This window comes from Varroa jacobsoni, unplaced genomic scaffold, assembly GCF_002532875.2.
Source record: "Varroa jacobsoni isolate VJ856 unplaced genomic scaffold, vjacob_1.0 scaffold_885, whole genome shotgun sequence".
Classification (NCBI taxonomy): domain Eukaryota; kingdom Metazoa; phylum Arthropoda; class Arachnida; order Mesostigmata; family Varroidae; genus Varroa; species Varroa jacobsoni.
The window spans coordinates 180,264-198,601 of record NW_019213787.1 but is presented as its reverse complement, the minus strand read 5'-3'; the positions used below and the strand labels follow the sequence as shown (position 1 = coordinate 198,601).

Genomic DNA, 18,338 nt, shown 5'->3' with positions numbered 1-18,338 from the left:
TAATATATGTCAGATTTGTATACAATTTATTAGCTGTTTACATGCAATATGACCAACAGCTACACTAACTGATGATATGAATAAAAACATATACACATGGTGTGTCACCTGAATAAGCTTATAGCATTTCAAAAGCCTACATTTAAAATTTTTTTGTCACAAGACAAGATTAGCTTCTCAGAGTGACGAAAAAGTACGAAAACTGCTTGCTTAGTAATTCATCAAGAGAATTGACACACACTTTTCATATAAACAGCTTGATTCACCTCAGGGCGACTTAACGATAGCGCGTGAATCGGGAACAGGGCCCCCCAAAAGACCTGTCAATAACGAGACCTGCGTAACTTCCCACAGGATAAACTTGACCTAGATACAAGAGTATTGCACCGGCATGGTACTATTCGAAAACATTTCTCGCCCGAAACCTTTTACTGGCTCAAGACCAATGGTTACTCTTTTTGTTTAAAGTAACTAGCCGCCCTTTCCGGGACCTGCATCGCCTGCATGCATTCCAACGTGGTGCAGTGCTAACGTGTTTTTTTACCGTTATTAAATTTACGGACACGCGGTGGTCTAGGCTCGAAACCATGTATTTATTTATTCAAACATATATTTAGTGATAAAATGCATTATTTCCATAAACAATTTCTGTTTTAATTGCTATTTAAGAGCTAAAATCTTAACTGTGCTACGATTATGCAAGCACATATAATATTGCGCCACTATTAAAGCAAAACGTGATGTTACGCTATATATTATAATTTTCATATCGTATCACCGCCTATTTCCTGCACATAGGATAACACCATATTATCATCGTATAACGATAATATCCTGATATAACCAACCTAATTTCTAAAACACTGAAGATTCGAAATTATAGACGCATGCGAGTCTATGTAATTTTGTGCCCGTTGATTTGACAATTACTATTTGTTTAGGTTTTGTACACAACGGTTCCTAGCAATATTCCTTAACCCATTTACGACAGTGAATAAAATATAAGAAAAATCGGATTTCGAGTGTATGTATATGTATCATCTGGAAAAATTATAGTGTATTTTGGTTTTCTTTTTAAGTTTAAATTTCAAAGGTAGATTCATTAAACGAGCAATTAGAAACGGGTCATATCAATACAAACGATATGGAGTTTATTTGCCATTTATTATTAACTATTATCACTATGCAACTAACTATGCAACCTATTATTAGGAAAACTCTATTGCTCAACGACTCAAAAATTATACACGAAAGTCTCAAGGAGTCATAATAGTTTGTGGTCACACAATTTTAGCGGTTGAAATATAAAAGCTGGGCAACAAATTAATGTTTAAAGTTACCCTCATTACTTAGCTCTGAGTCACTTGTCGGTACCTCTAAGTTCGTTCATGGACCGGTCTTGTAATTTCGTTCATTTCGAGTCGTTTCACTTGTTTATATCGTGGAAACACTTAAAATGTGAATTCGGTATTTTTAATAGTTCGTTTCAATGAACGTTCACATACATACATGTATATATATACATATCTCGGGTCGCTGCTTCAGGTGCCACAAATAACACATATTGCACACTTTACAGTTAGCTTTAATCTTCGAATTATTTACATTTTATAATAATCTCGCCATTAGAGTTTCTAGCAAAAAAAACAATGAATATCCTACTAGAATATGCTTTCCTCATCTGTAGTTGAATGTACAAGTATTATCTTAATAAAAGGTCTCAACGATATCCTTTATTTCTGTTAAAAAAAAACCTGTTTCAAAGTGCATCGTTATCGTTCTAAGATTAAAACGATTTTATGACAAATGGTAAAAATAAATAAAATAATAAATGGTAAATAAGTACACACTTTTTTTATTACTATTTAACTAAAGCTAATGGAATGCTACCTTTGAAGATGAGTGTTATATTTTTCTTCTCACCAGAATTGTGTTAAATTGGCGTCGTTCGCGTGTTCAATAATTTTAACTATCGCTTTCAATAAATGCAATTAATTAATCGGTACTCAAAATAATAACAATATTTTTCATCTTGCAGGAAGCAATCCTATAAAAGTATATTAGGTTGACAGAAGCAAATTTGGGAGATTTTGTAACGTTATAGCTTCTGAATTGCGCGCCGCTGGCAGCTAACGGAATTTGGCTTATACTTCAATCTCCTAGAAACTTGTGAACGGAGAATGAGAATGGATTTGAGAATGAAAAAAGGAAGAAACGAGTTCAGAACGAAAAACATCTAAGCCTTGACAATCAACTGGTCAAATGTTTGTTCTTTAAAGCCCACGTGCAATTTGCAGATCTTTAATTAACAAAAATCGCGTGGAGTAAACGGTCTATAAACGAAGCATAATAAGGGACCAGGTACCGCCCTAGCAAGCACTCGATTTTGGTAGCGGTATCCGCTAAAATTAGACATAAGGTGATGATGTTCGCAATGAGCAATAAAAACATCTGTTGCTATGAAATGCCCATCTAAGAGGAAGCAATGAAGGTATTTCGTTATTTCAAGTTTTTTAAGAGACTCGAGGACCCATAAGGGCACGACAATCGAAAGCATGCAGTCTCGTTACGACAATGCCACAGCTGATCGCCAGGCCTCAGTTTCTTTCTGGATTAAGCAAAAGAATATCCAACTTGGGCTTAAACCAGTTTATACTGCTGATCCAAGTCCGTGTGGTTACAAAACTTTCCATGTCCTAAAAAGAGCAACTGGTCGGCAAGCATATCCGATGATCGATTTGACTTTGTAAAGAGCCATATACTGGAGTTTATCTGGAATCCACCAGGTCGCTAAGACAAGTGCAGAAAAAGCACCTCTAGTACATATCAAAACATCGTCATTCTAGTTCAAAAGCTATTCAATCTTAAGGTTTCCTAGATTCGCTTGTACCCTTTGCTTTAGCAAAAGTAAACATCTATTGGGAAAATTTCATTTTATGTTTTCAGCTTCTAACTGAGGAAACAACTTGGCGTAAACAATAAATTAGTTTGAAATCTTTTAAAATACATGTGCCATTTATATATGCTCTAATCGCAGACGTCCATTTGTGCACTTCTTGCGCTTTGAACACACAGCAGGTGAGCTGCTAGTTTGCAACCTCATCTGTGGGTAAAATTTTAAAGACGCGGCTCATCTTAGATGCTGTTAATCTCTGGCTATTCAGGGCCGCTGTCTGTTACATTCTTAATTCTTCTAGCCTGGTCCTTTCTCTTTACATTTTAGTCTGCTCTCTTTTCGGCGATTTTTTTCCAGCGTTGCCCTTGTCGATAGGCAGTGACCAAGAAGCCCAAAAAAAATACAGGAGTGCAATTATGCGAAGAGAAAGTAAACTAGAGACACACACAGGAAGACACTAGTTCACCCACAAGACACAACAGAATTTTCCAACATCACAATGGTACAGCAAAGATAAACACCTTGTTAGTTCTGTCTACACCTTTTAAAATAAACACCCATTCAGCACAACACCGAGTTGCTTGCTCAGACTAACACGCGGACAAACAGCGAACGAAAAGCTAGAAACAGTGTGAATCAAGACGAAGGAAGAGTGAGCACAAAAGCTATCAACTAGCTAGGTAGGAACTAGGTAGTACTCCCCATAGGCAGTAGGTATCCTGTGGAAATGGGCTGGTGATGAAGAATAGGCCAAAGGTAAAGAAGACAATAAACGAACCGCTAAGATTTTTAACGCTTGGCTATAGGCTGCCCATGTAGGTATCGCATAGACTTTACCGGCCAACTGCGCCTACCGAAGAGAGACTATAGAGGCAGGCCGGGGAAGAGGCAGCTGGCCTAACGATTTTGATACGAGGTGTTTCCTGAGAGCTTTGTTGGTGATGCGGTACAACATGAGTGCACCATCATGTGCCATCTCCGCATCGTACCATCGATAGTAAACACATCCTAGTTCAAAAACAACTGAGCAGGCTATTAACTTCGCAGACATGATCATATATTTTCTTTTAGCAAGTTCAGGGCAAATGCATTGGGTAGACCAGAACACACAGTTGCGTTATTCGGTGCTATTGAACCTTTACTCACTGTACCCTGCAGCTTGTGTCCTTAGGCTTTGATTCAGAAGTTAGCTTAATATTACTTCGAACCAGAGCTTACATGGAACGCTAGTAGTATCATGTTACTTCACCAGTCCATCTTCCCGCTGGATAGGCAAGATGGCAGCCAGAATATACGAATACGGCATGCATAACAAGAAGATTTACTGAAGGCACAGCTAAGTGGTATACAAGAAGACATGGGCAACTGGCATTCAGTCTGACTCAGATACTCAGATTCCAATAGTATGGGGTGTGTAAATTTATTTATATAGTACTTAAGAAAAAGGAATCCAGAAGTTTTATGGCGCACTGATACGATGGAGGGGTAAGCTTTTGGCTTTTTTTCTGATTCCTTTCTTCTTCTCTGCTTCGGTTGTCTCCCCTATCAAAGTTTACCACGCGGTAGATGCATCTTTCTCGTTAAGCTTCGATTAGTCTGAAAGGAGCGGTTTCAGTGGATAACAAACAAATCAGATCACTTAAGAGGCCGTGGCTTCAAATGACTGACGATGAGTCCTTCACTACCTAGGTCGATTATGCGAGCTGTGCATAAAGCGTTTCCGCCCTTAGCTGCTTCCAAAAAAATTCATTTGTTTGTCAGGTTCTCCTCCTAGCTCAACGCGCTGAGTCCCACGCAAGGTCTTATTCCTTGCTCTTTTACTGAACCCGACTCTATAGCAGCGCCTTGCTTACGCAGCTGTTCAATCGCTACCAACCTCTGTAGCCTGATACAACCGAGTCGCCTCCTCTTCTCCAACACTTTTCTGGCCGTTGCGACCTCAACTGCCATATGTGTTCCACAGCTGGAAACACGATGAAGATTGTTACTATGGGAAATTAACACATAGATATGACGATTGACGGAAACCAGTAACTGAGTTTTACACATTCCAGAAGTTAGCAATGAGAACTTTACGTAACATTGTTAGCACTTTTTTCTACCGTTGTCTCAATGCGCCCCATGTTACTGTTGCCCTACTGTGCGAAGCATTACAACGCACGTCTTCTAGTGCAAATGACTGGTCGATCACGACAAGTATGAACGCAATACTATTGATTATAAACTCAACACATCATTCATCATTGTCTAATTACTAGGTGATTGTACGTTGCTACCATTGGTACTACTGTCGAATATTATTGTCCTTTCCTGCGGTAAGCTCCAGTCATTGACGGTAATTCGAAACACCACATAAGCCCCCACCGGCTGCAGCTATTTCGGACTCGCGCATCATCACAACACCAAAATCAACACAATACCCAGTGGTCGAAATCGTTCCATGTCTCTGCGTGATTGTGCACGTCGTCTGCTATTCTTTACTGCTCTGTTACATGGTGCTCTGTTCTTTCTCCTGAGTTCTGCTCGAATTGAACAAGCAACGGCTGATCGCTGCGCCGTTCATTCATTCACCAGATCGTGGTACCACAACAGAGCGACCGAACGGCTGGGCCGCTGACCGGCTGTTGTGGTACCACGTGAAAGCACTGTAGCAGACGACATCGAATTCATCGCTGACACTGTCGGAGGAAGGGGCAAAGAAAGGCAGGTAGGAGAGGGCCCATTGGAGAGAGGGGAACACTTGACAGCTCACGCAGAATGCCGGAGTTTGTTCTGCAGCTGATGATGGTAATGCTGCCTGTCTGCGACCAATGACACATGCTGTTTTTATTTTTCTTTTTTTTTTTTTATTTTAGTGCTGGTTTGGGCTAGTTATGGGTTGATTCTAGTGTTAAACCGCTTCCAATATATAGTCGACCGCTCATCAATACATACATATAAAGTTCACGCTACAGTTCCATTTAGTTTGTATATCTGTACCTTATCGCCGCAGCTGTTAGAGACTGCGTCTAATACGATTACTACTATTACTACTTAGAATGTTCTGGTTCTTGGAGAGCGTATTTGGACCATGTAGGCTTGATTGGGTCCGAGTGTAGTGGGGCTCATTTTGTGGGCAGCAAACACTCTAAGCTGCACCGAACAGGAAGTCGCACTCAGATGTGTCGTTTGCTCGTTCAAGTGTTTGCAAGCGTTGTAACGGCCGGAAACTATATTATTCTTGAACTTACCAATTAAATCCATCTATGGTTAGTTTTTTTGCTAGTAATGGTAAATTATATTATGAAAGCAAATCTACGCATACTATTTAATTTCAGTTATACACAGATATGGGATTATCCTGCATTACGATAGTGGATTATTGCGTATTTCACGTTCCGTCTGTTCGATCCGGAAACAGTTGAAGCCGATAGTCTCGTTTGTTCTTATCCGGGTCGGATATCCTGACGGTTGAACAGATAGCAGAAAGATGATGGCGTCGTTAGGCTTCGACTGGCCCTTACTTGCTCCTCTGGAAAGTGGGTCATTTGACCTCTTTTCCCCAAATATGGAGCTTTCCCCTCGGTGGTCTCGCCAAGTGGCTGGCTAGGCCTCGCCGCAAGGACTCCACTCCTTTAGCCTTCTTTCCGGGGTCGAAAATCTGTTTCGCTCTTCCAAGCAACTTCCAGCGGCGGCCATCTTCTTTCCGCTGTTGTAGCGGACAAACAATATCCGAACATTCCATCCATTCAGCCAACGTGGGCCCGCCAGTCCGCGTGCGTTCAACCAATCACTACCACTCGCCCCTTCTTTCATCTCGCGATCTGCCCGCGTTGCGTGTCCTTACACTGACACTGCGCGCGGTTGCCACTGTTGTTACGAGCGCAACTACGGCCACGTAGCGTCCCTCTGTTATAGATGTTTTAGTATACCCATAAGCTATTACTACTCAAGATGAGACAGGTGCGATCACACGTTCACTTTAATCATAGACATATTGCTTCCCTTTTCCCTTTCGATGAAATCTGTTCTAAACCCTTATTCTTGCCATAGTTACTTACGGGCTTACTGAAACACTGCAGGTAGACAGCGACACTGATCCGCCAGTTTGTGAGGGGTCGTTTAAAGCTTTGGCGAGGCAATGGCAGAACGGGCTGGGTCGTGTTTAATATCCCCAAGAACAACAGCGGCCATCGCCGCTGTGATCATCTCCTGCCGGCAAATCGTGCAGGGTCACGCTGGAGCCCACTTTGCGGACGGTTGCGTCTTCAAAGACAACAGCAGAAATAGCAGCAACAACTGTTATGACTATAAAGATTATGACGATAATTATCCTGGTGATGATGCTTATTGCGCAGTAACGATGTGTGAGTGGCAGCAATAAGCCGCGATAGCGAAATACGTTAACCAGTCGCAACCATTATTGATTCGCCTAGATTCTTTTTTTCAAGCGTTGTTGACATTACAAGCTCCTACGACTCCTACCATCGACTTCTTCAATGTGCTAGTACGCCTACAGACTACATTTACAAACACACATACATATATATAAGGAACATGAGGGTTGTGTGAGAATATTAGTAGCACGTATAGTGTATATTACTGGTAACGAAAGAAGAGTGGTAAAGGTAGCCAACAAGCGACAGGCACATTCGAAAAGCCAGAGCACGCGATAACGGCACACAATCGACTGACTTCCTTTCCGCTTTATTAACTGCCTTTAAAAACGGTCGCGAGGACCACGGCAGCGATAACGAGTAGACAATCATGATCAGTATCAGTTAAGCTGTCGTCATCATCGTTTTTGTCGCCGTTGTTATTGGTCTCGGCCGCTGCTGTAGATGCTGACGCATACGGGAGAGGCAAAAATGGATGACGCCCCAGTAGTCTGGCCATACTGCGAACAGGCGGATTGGCAAACAGACAGACGGACGGACCGATCGCGTTCCGCTGCTACGGAAAAGAAAAGCGCTTTACATGGCAACGATAGAGAATTTGTGGAAGGAATCAACTCGGAATTGACTACTCTAGCGGTTTGAAGTCGACTGCTCAATCAAGCACCGCAAATAGTTGAGTGAATAAATAGGTTGCCGGTTTTACATCTCTATAGATTCATGCATCTTAGTTAAGTTCACGAGTGTATTAGTACTGTGGGTGTGAGCCACTACCTGAGCTGATGCACATATTTTGCTCATGTGGACGACTAATGACCTATGTATTAAATTGCTAGTCACCACAACGTTACTGCATTGTTAGCTTACGTATTACTGTTAAGGCTACCATTTCTGCATTTGTTGCATTCGCCCTCGACATCGTGATGGTTGCTATAGTTTTTTTATGGTTGTTGTTTGTTGTTGTCAGTAACAGTCTAATATTGGCAGTAGCAGCAGCAGAAATTGTCGCAGCGATGGCGGCAATTTCCAACACTTCGCAGGGTCAAAAGCCTCGTCAGGAAACCGACGAATGCCGGCAGGGAAACAGTCGGCCCGTTTCTGCTCGGCTGCGATAGACAACGCCAGAGTCTACAGGGCATAAAGAGGAAAAGGGCTCAGAATAGCATCTGTCAGTTGGTTCATTTGTCTATCATCATTGCGCCTTGAAAGTTCTGCAACCATGCTGTGTGCAGGACATCGAATGGTGAAACCCTGCAGATCATTAGACTCACACGCCGGACGCAATGATGCACAATTGCAGTAATAGAAGGTCGGAATTGAACACGTGGACCAACCACATTAAAAAATTTGACAGGGAACGAAGCTGAACGAAAACTAACATTAAAAATATTTCCTAAAATTCTGAAACTAAATTCCGAAATTTTGAACATTGCCTCTTATTTATCGTACGCAATTAATACCGTATTTGAAACCGTATATGAAAAACATTTGAACATGTTGGAGCGTAATATCTGTTTGCTAACAGAAATTCTAGGACAACACAGCTCTCCAATAAAAAAAATCATAGACAAGCTATAGATCTTAAAAAAAATGTTCTACACAGATGTATGTATTACGCCATTTTTTTTTACAAATTTACTGTATAGTTGTACAAATTTACAAACAAATTACTGTATAGTGCATCTTTTCCTCCATAAATATCTTCCACATCTGTAGCCATGGTCTATTTCGCCTTGTTTTCTGCTATTAACTCTTCCTATAAAAAAACTAACCAAAATTTATGCTTGATGTTCAGATGTATACTAGAGATGGGTGTCTGCCCCTGTGGCACCAGCAAAGCATCCGCTGAGCGAAACGGGGTGTACAGGGGTCTACCAATCTGATGAAGGGGACTTGTGGAATTGAGGGAAGCAAAGGGGCTCACAGGAGATCCGAACCAAAAAGGCTGGCAACCTTTGCGAAGTGTTGTTGCCTTCTGCGTCGTCATCCTCATCACCGGTCGCCTGTCGTACGTCACTTGGTTCGTCCTTCCGTCGTTGAACGGCTCGCTTGATTCTCCATGGATAGAGACACCAGCCAGTCAGACACGCAGTGCTCCGCTAACGGGTTAAGTGTTGGCTACCTAGCCAGACGCCATCAACATCAGCCGTCTAGCGAGCTATCGAGCCCTTGAACACTGTTGGCCACCAAACAGGCTTGCTTTCAAGATCTACTGTTCGGCCAATCCAAGTGATCTTTACATTATTCCTTTTGCATGTCCCTTTACTAGACCAGTTTCAACCAGTGTGGTTCCAGCTCCCTTCAGAGCCCCTAAAACATCTCACCCTGCCCGAAGGTTCACGGAGATGTTTCGACGGTAACGACGACGAAAACTAATCCCTTTGAGCCCCTCGAATAGCCCCGGTCCGTGTTTTCAGGGGGTGTTCAGGTCTGCTTGTCTATTACTTTCTATCTAGACCCCCTATCACGGGCTCATATACCCTTTGCCCCTCCTCCCCTTTGACGCTGTGTCTAACACGCAGAGCTCTGCTCTGTGGAATGTGTGGATCCTGCAATGTGTCTCCAACATTTTCAGCCCTCTGCCTCTGCCTGCCTTCAAGGGCAGCTCCCCACGTTCGTAGGAAAGGACCCTGAATTCGCGTACGTTTGAGGGAGCCAAGAGCTAAGGGATCAAAGGGGAGCGTTCTAGTCTTCCTTTGGTTGGTGGCGGTCCCGGCGTCATGGTTCTAACACCACCGACGCCGAATAGTGCTTCTGCCAGGGGCAAAGGACCGTCAAATCTCGTTGTGAGCTTCAGTGTACGATGAGACCACCACGTTGTCTGTTCGCCTTCCTAAGGGGCTGTCGGTCTTCGTCCCCGGTGGACCTATGACTGAGGGAAAAAGTCAAAGCCTCATACCGCCTGAGAGGGAATGGGTCAAAACGGGTAGGCTTGATTCGCTGGTCACCGCTGCTGATGCTGCTGAGTCTACCAGACTTCTCGTCGTCGTTGTCGATGTTTTGCGCACTCTTTCTTTTATGAAAGGAGGATGCGTACGCGTGTGTGCCCATGGTGCCAAGTCAGGTACAACAGAGCAGAATGGGGCAGGCCAAGCTAAATCTAAGAAACGCGACAGCGTAGACTAACACAAACAAAGCAAGCTACTGCTGCTGTTGTAACTGTTTCAGTTAGACACCACCGGCAACAAGAGTACGCCGAGCGCCGGCTAAATACTCGCAAGAATTACATATATAGCTGAGAAGCGGGCAGCCACGAATGACAAAGTAGGTGAAATTCGTCGTTGATTTTCGGCACCGAACTGACGCCATCATTAGACGCCAGCAGCACAATCCGGCCTTCAAGTTTAATAAGCCACATCAGCTTTCAGCACACCTGTACTTCCGGAGTGCTTTCAGCTCGTTGATGCTGCTACAGCAACGATAAAGCATAATATAATTATATTATCTTTAGTATATTACTAATTATAAGAATTTGTTGGGATGGTATAAAATAATAAAAATCGCTGTAACAAATGCGCATTATAGTGGCCGGCCACCTAGCCAAGAAGACCCAGTCCTCTAGCCCATCTTTTATCTAGCTCACAGCCGCTAGTATTGACACCTAAAGCCGACAAAACCTGAGACATAGAGCTGTAGTGGTAGCGTGTTTGTCTACTAACTATAGAGACGCAAAAATCACCTACGTTCGAATCAGAAACAAATACAGTTCGATACTCTAGTAAACACTCGCGGCAACGGGGTAAGCGATAAATGAGACAGTGAGAACCCCTTTTCCTGGTCGGCCCCCTCTAGATTGTTCGGCGCAGTGACCACCCATCCCACTCCTGGCAGATCTTTGAAGCATGCTAAAACAGCGCCACCTATTCCTGTCATAAACGGGAGAGCTCTGAAAGTCAACTATGAAAAAACAACAAAGGTATTCCATGCTGTCGCAGCCTTGGCAACAGCAGCAGCTGTTGTTGTTTTGTTCCGAGCTGCTGCGTACATGACTGGCTTTCGTCCTTTACCACCGGCTCGGCCATTGGCATTACAGTCTTTAGCAACAACTGCGGCAGCACGCTGCTTATCTATGCCTAAGGTGTTCAGGTGCTATGGGCGTCGTCTTCTTAGTCGATATCTCTTGTGGTGGCAGCGACAACTATCAGTCCTTCCTCTTTCCATGCCCAAACTCATCTTGTCCAGTTTCATTTTGTCTAACGCCGGTGCCGCTGAGTCGTGGCCACTGTTAATTGTAGCCGCCGCGTCAGCTGCCGGTGTATCCATTTCCTCTGATCCGTAGCGTTACTGTCGTTGCTATTATCGACGGCGAAGAGCTGCTGTTGTTGTTACAACAACAACAGCAGCACCAGCCACAGCAGAAACAACAACGACAACAACAGCCCACAGCATCTGTATCAGCAAAAATTACAGCTACGGCCGTGCTACCGCAGTCGGCCACCGGCAGCAGTAGCAGAGTAGTTGCCGTCATCGCTGTGGAAGAAGTAACTTGCGCGGCACTCGCTGTGGCGAAACACCACCATCAGCGCAAGAGTAGCCACAACACCAGCACGAGCATTTGCAGCAGCAACAGCAACAGCAGCAGCAACAACAGCAACAGCAGCAGCAGCAGCAGCAGCGGCGGCGGCGGCGGCGGCGGCGGCGGCGGTGGTGGTGGTGGTGGTGGTGTTGGTGGTGATGGTGATGGTGGTGGTGGTGGTGGTGATGGTGGTGGTGATGGTGGTGGTGAAACAGTCTGCCTGAACTGCACCTACCTTCTATCGACACCAGCGATATATATATATACAACAACGGGTGGTGGTGGTGGTGGTGGTGCTGCTGCTGCTGCTGTTGCTTTTTGCGTCCATTGACTGTTCGCTGATCGCTGTTCTGCTATCGTTTATCTGTACATCTGGGTGTCTGCTCTCGCCTGTTCTTGCTGTCTTGCTTGCTTACTAGTGGTCTATGTTGCTACTGGTACTGCTCCGACTGCTAAAAGCGTACCACGGTCTGCCGCTGCCCGTCGATGTGGTACGCTTTGTGGCACGCCCGGCAACGCTGTCCGTAGTGCTGTTGTGTATTTTCGGTGTTGAGTGGTGGAAGATCGGTCGGGTGGCCAGCCATCGGTAGGCCTATTTGCCGGGGTTTTTTGAAGGACTAGTGTGGTTTTTGGTGGGGAAGAGTGTCTGCCGTCAGCTCGAGAAGGCTTGGTTTAAGCCCACCGACGTGGTCACGGCGGTGTACGGGCAGCCGTTTTCGTTTGGGACCTTCGGGAGTGCCCAGAATCCATTTCGTCGGCAGCCCAGGTACCTCTGCCTGCCTTTGGGCAAGGAAGGCCGTTGTTCCGGTGGTGTATAGTGCTGTGTCTTTGTGTCTGTGAGTGTGTTCGGCCACCGTTCTGTCGTTTGTGGTAGAAGGTGCGTGTCTCTACCGCTGGTTAGCCTGCGAAAAAAAGAAGCTTTGCTGCTGCAACAAAACTGGTGTCCTGTTTTCGATAGACTGGCCTGTTCACGATCAGTACGAGCCTAGCAGTATCGGTTCGTCCAGAGCGAGCAAAAGCAAGAAGAAGCGAGCAATTTTTGCCCTTTTTGCAGGGGCCATCCGTCGACGGTGTACAAGGCGGACAAGCCCCCGGGTGGGCCCGCGGAGCCCCCCAGAACCCCCCGTGGCAAGTCCCGGCGGCCGGCTTATACCGCCACCGGGGGCCGCGAGAGGGCCGCCCAGCGCAGTTGAACGTCGTCGTTAATAAAACGTCTCATCTCCGAGACAGGGAGCGAAACAAGGATAGATTCATAATATACCAACGAAACGGCAGACAGACAGACAGACAGACAGTGTCGTCGATTCGAGCCCGCTACCACGGCTGCGACAACTACGGGTGCTGCTGCTACTACGGGAGTACGGAGACGATCCCCGTAGACGGTCAGACAGCAGCCGGTCGCAGCCGGTCATAGTGCTGCAGGTTTTCTAGCGAATTGATGGTGCTCGTGTTAACGTTGGTGGTTTTGGGCAGCAGGAGTACAGGAACGACGACAACGACAATAGCAGAAGCGGCAGCAAAAATCGTGGATTTAGTCGGCGCTTTTAGCAATAGCAGCAATTATCGACATATCGACAACATCGGCCCTGCAATATCGGCAAGCAAGCCGACAGCAGCAACAATAACAACAACAACAGTTGTGAGCTTATTCTCATCGACCATATTACACACATCGCCATCAACACAGATATCGACGTGTGCTCGCCGTCAAAGAAGTTCGTTGGTCGGAGCGGGGCAACTGTACTACGACGACTACGAAAAGCACAACTATCATTGCCCAGTCGCTGTTGTTGATTGCGAGACAACGACAGTCGAGAATAGAGGACTGGCGACGGCGGCGGCAGCTACAAATTACGAGTCATCGTCGATCGCAGCCATCGACGCATTTGTCGTTTGAGCGAATCGAGTGAGTCGAGCTGCTACAGCTGCAACCTCAACAACAATTTCAGTGGCGGGGAAAGGCTGCATAAAAAACGAAAAATTCGATTCGAGGGGATTTATATGTCGTACATACACAATACAGACGGATACAGGTAAATCAAGATTCAAACGCAACCCCTCGGTTACTTAGCGAGTTCCCTTTGTCGCTTGCTGGGTGGCTGACTGACTAACTAGCTAGCTAGCTGGTTCGACCGCGAATTGCCTCTGTGTGCCTCGTACTGTGCTGGGCTCCGTGCTTGGTATCGATATCGGCTGCTTCTGTAAAAGCCAACCAGCAAAAACTGTCGTTTGTCAGTGTTCCGGCCATTCTGCCTATCTGTTCTGTACTAGCACCAACAATAAATAGGTATACTGCGATACGACAAATGCATCAATAGCAACGCAAGCAGCGATAGAAACACCTATGAGAGTAATAGATCGAGGTAGTTGGGTCTAGCCGCCGCTAATACTACTGCCACAACAACAACAACGGGCAACAACACTGGTCAATCGCAAGCCCAAGTAGCAGCAGCAGTTATTAGCAAAGCGACTATACCAATAAAAAAGGAAAGCAAGTAAGCGCAATCAACAATAAACAAGAAAACTGAGGGCAACGTTTACTCGCTTGTTCGGGCGTTCGTTCGTTGGTTAGTTGATTCACTCGTTTATTCATTGTGATGCGCTGCATGGCGTAGTTGTCAAGTGTCGAAGCAGTTGGATGTTGAATTTTCGTTATTAAGAGCGGCAACAACAACAACAGCAGCAGCAATTGCATTGTGGAGCAAAAGGGTGGATTGAGTGTCTGTACTAACACAGATATTGCTACGACCTGTATCTATGTTCAGCGACATCTGCTGCATCAACCACGACGAGTAGCGCTGAGCGTGCAATTTTCTAACGGTAGAATAAGTCGGCACGGTAATTATTGATCTATTTAAATTATATGCGTGTCGTGGAATCATCGCCAGCAAGGATTGGCTGCTGTGTTTGTTGGCGTGCGTTTCTCCCAACTAAATCAGTCTTTTCGACGACCTGGTGCACTGGTAAAATAGCATATGTACCCAATATCTTCTCACTATATCGGAAGGTCCGCCTGCTATTTGTGAGGGGCAGAGAGCTTGTGTGTCATGGTTCTCTGATAGAGCCGTTTCATTGTTATTATTCCCCTCTAAGCATCCAGTCATTGATCTGACCATCGTTTCCAGCTATTGTCAGACGCGTTTACCACTCATTATTAACAAAATCATCGATTCTACCGTAGTAGGTTAGCAGTTCCACTACTGCTGGTGGTAGTCGTTGTAGTAAAAGTAATCCTGAGGCATATTAATTTCGTCGCTGTGTGTGAGTGTCTATTGTTACTGCAGTGATCAGCCTCGCGCGTGCCGCTGGCTTCGTTTGAGCATCTAGTCGTCACCCCGTCGCACTGGTCGCCGGGGGATTCCGGATCGACCGGGTGCTCGGGTTCGGGGCCCCGTAATCCTTTATCCTGCACTAGGCTACCGGGCTCCGGAGAAGGATCATTACAGCAGCAACAACGTCAAGACGACAAGCTCGAACAGCCGAAACAAAAGAGGCAGCGGCGCCAGCAGTCATATTCGAAGTATTCTCAACTGGAGCACCAGCAACAGCGACAGGACGCTCAGGAGCGGAATCAGGAGTCGTTGTTGGCCCTTGCGGTTTCTCGATCGTCAGGATCGTCGGGGTCATCGTCAGCATCAGCAGGTAGCAGAGGATCTTTCCTTCGAGCGGCAGTTCGTGCAGCTCGATCCGCGAGCCCCTTGGGCCCGCCGCCGTGCCAGCACGATGTACGGTGTCTCAGTGTAGCCCGCGAAGGGATGGAGAACCTGAACCAGCTGATGGACCCCCGCAAGCAGGAGTTGCTGGAGGCCCGCTTTCTGGGGGCCAGAGGTTTTGCCGGACTCGGGCCACCCGGCAACGCCGGCTTCAATCCGCAGGCCAGCAACCAGGACTCGAACCTGAGCTCGACGTCCGTCGGCTCGCAACCGTCCGACGGCGAACTGCAGCAGGTAATGCGCACCCCACCACAGGAGCGCAAACGAAAACGCCAAACGACGACTAGCGCCAGTGGTAACAATGCCAAGGAATCGAGCCAGGAACCTACACCCAAACGAAACCTCCAGCTGACCAACACCAACAGCTCCCAGCAATCCAGTCAACAGCAGAATTCGCAACAGCAGACAACTGCACAGCAGCAACCGCCGCCACAACAGCAGCTGCAGCAGCAGCAGCAGTCGGATAAGAAAATCTCCGAGTACTTTATGAAGAATCAGGCCCAGCATTCACCTGGAAGGTAAGTAACACCGTTGTGCTTTCTCATTGGATACTGACCAATCTTAGATCTGGTACTGTTCCTTTCTATTGGACATGTTACTTGTTCTAACCGTCGCTCCGTTATGACCACCGCTGGTAATGCACAATCAATTCTATTATTCGAATCAACGAAAACAATTACCATATATTCATCGACCCTACGATGTTCAATAGTCATCTCCACAGAAGTTCTCTTTCTGCGTAAATTCTAGGGCTGCGCATCCTCCAGTATCCATAATCCAGCTTTATAGCTGTAGCAATCGTTTTCCCTTTCAATGTGATATTCTTCACCGACAACTGCTATTATTGCCATTACCTAGGATAGTATTAGCAGCATAACAGCAGCAGCAGCATCAGCGGTAACCCATCTTTCCAGTCAAACTACACACACGCATCGATTCACAAGAACATACACACAGAGATATACAAACAGACAGATAGACAAACAAATAGACACACACAGGCACCGACTGTCGTCTTCCATAGCAAGACAAAATCGCTCTCTCGTATATACAGAAACAGGCTCACTACAGGGGGAGGATTAACGAATGAGTCGCAGCGGCAATGTGATAGTCGTAATAGATGATACCAAGACGCGCATACAGGCGCGGTCGGAGACTGGAGGCTGCTGACCGGCGCAGACAACAGCAGCGGCCGCTGCTGCGTTGAAAGTATCCGCAATAGTAGCGTCTATAACAGTAGCTACACCTCTTGAAAGGACACCAACATGAATGACGCGGACGATGACGGCTGCGGTGAGCAACACAACTTCCGTAGGCCTTCGTAGTAACACTCACTTTCACTCAATGACTGAAACTCAACAGCCCACTATTTACTGTTTTTTTCGCATTTTTGTAACTTTCACTCGCGATGGCTGTATGTCCGTCCATCCGTCTGCATATTGCTAGAACTTAATAGTGCCACCACTTCGGTGGCCAGATTCACTGTTGTTGTTTTTGTTGTTAGCCAGGTTAACTAATCTGTGTATTAATGGCGATACTCTAACCTTTGTCGATAATCTGGCGTCATCTTATAAACAACTGTTGCGTAGCCGATATGAATATACATATGTATGTCTTATCTGAGCATGTATTAGGCATTTTAGTCTGGTCAAAGAGGTACTTTAATGGCTAATCTTCAAGCTTAAAGCTGTCCTTACGATATGTCGTATATCGTTGTGCAGAGCAAAATCTGACGTTAGTCATTCTCGGAATTCTCGACTCGCATACATCTTAAAATACTGCTTTTTTGGGCTTAAATGAGAACCAGATCTATCATCTAAAATAGATATAACTACTATAAGTAAAAGGAACCCAGTCTGACCGCTTAAATGCGAGCAGTACTTTTTGGTGGCGTAGTTTTGTATTGTTGTGTGCGTTCGTTTCTTAGTCTTCATCGCTCTCATTGCCACCGAATACCCACTGCTGCTTCTGCGCCTGCTTCTAGGATACAGCAGCACCCGCCGCTCTCGGAGTCGGCGTTTAGCCTTGTCTTCCTTCGTGTGTTCGCTCCTTCGAACAGCCCACGAATAGACCATCCAAGTATCCATCCGTCCCGAGAAAATATCCCCGATTTTTCCTTGCTTTCGCCCCTTATCCCCTCTGGCCCTCCAGCAACTACACCCGGCAGCTACTCCCAATCCGCTATCCACGGTCCTTTCTCGTACGCTCCGGCACCGCCACTTTCTTCTCCAGATCGCCTCATAGTAATACTAGTACTAATAGTAATATTAGTAGTAGTAGTAGTAGTAGTAGTAGTAACAGTAGTAGTAACTACTACTAACTACTACTACTACTAGTATTACTACTACTACTACTACTACTACTACTACTAGTACTATTACTACTACTACTACTACTAATAATATTACCACTATTACTACTAATAGTAGTACTACTACTAGTAGTAGTAATAGTAGTTAGAAGTACTACTAGTAGTAGTAGTGGTAGTACTAGCACTAGTAGTAGTAGTAGTGGTAGTACTAGTAATACTAGTAGTAGTGGTAGTACTAGTAGTAGTAGTAGTGGTAGTACTAGTAGTAGTAATACTAGTAGTAGTAGTAGTAGTAATACTGGTAGTAGTAGTAGTAGTAGTAATACTAGTAGTAGTAGTAGTAGTAGTAGTAATACTAGTAGTAGTAGTAGTAGTAGTAGTATACTAGTAGTAGTAGTAGTAGTAGTAATACTAGTAGTAGTACTAGTAGTAGTAGTAATAGTAGTAGTAGTACTAGTAGTAGTAGTAGTATAGTAGTAGTATAGTAGTAGTAGTAGTAGTAGTAATACTAGTAGTAGTAGTAGTAGTA

At 45.3% G+C, this 18,338-nt stretch overlaps 1 protein-coding gene and 1 long non-coding RNA gene across 4 annotated transcripts in view; one reads left to right on the top strand and one right to left on the bottom strand.

Moving 5' to 3' along the window:
• Window positions 1–1,114: 1,114 nt before the first annotated feature.
• Window positions 1,115–5,549, bottom strand: LOC111264677 (uncharacterized). The gene is made up of 3 exons (XR_002682981.2): window positions 5,173–5,549; window positions 4,773–4,859; window positions 1,115–4,492 (listed from the first exon to the last, which is right to left on the bottom strand). It is a non-coding gene; the product is annotated as an uncharacterized LOC111264677 (long non-coding RNA).
• A 1,904-nt stretch (window positions 5,550–7,453) lies between these two features.
• The window catches only part of Tlk (Tousled-like kinase), a 47,178-nt gene continuing 36,293 nt past the window's right edge, over window positions 7,454–18,338 (top strand). The window contains exons 1-2 of one of the 3 annotated variants that reach the window (XM_022840730.2): window positions 7,454–7,944; window positions 8,237–16,016. In XM_022840730.2, the coding sequence (XP_022696465.1) occupies window positions 15,541–16,016 (476 nt within the window). In that variant the 5' untranslated portion in view covers window positions 7,454–7,944; window positions 8,237–15,540. The remainder of the gene's footprint in view (window positions 7,945–8,236; window positions 16,017–18,338) is intronic. The other 2 variants (XM_022840728.2, XM_086970156.1) reach the window with 2 other exon arrangements.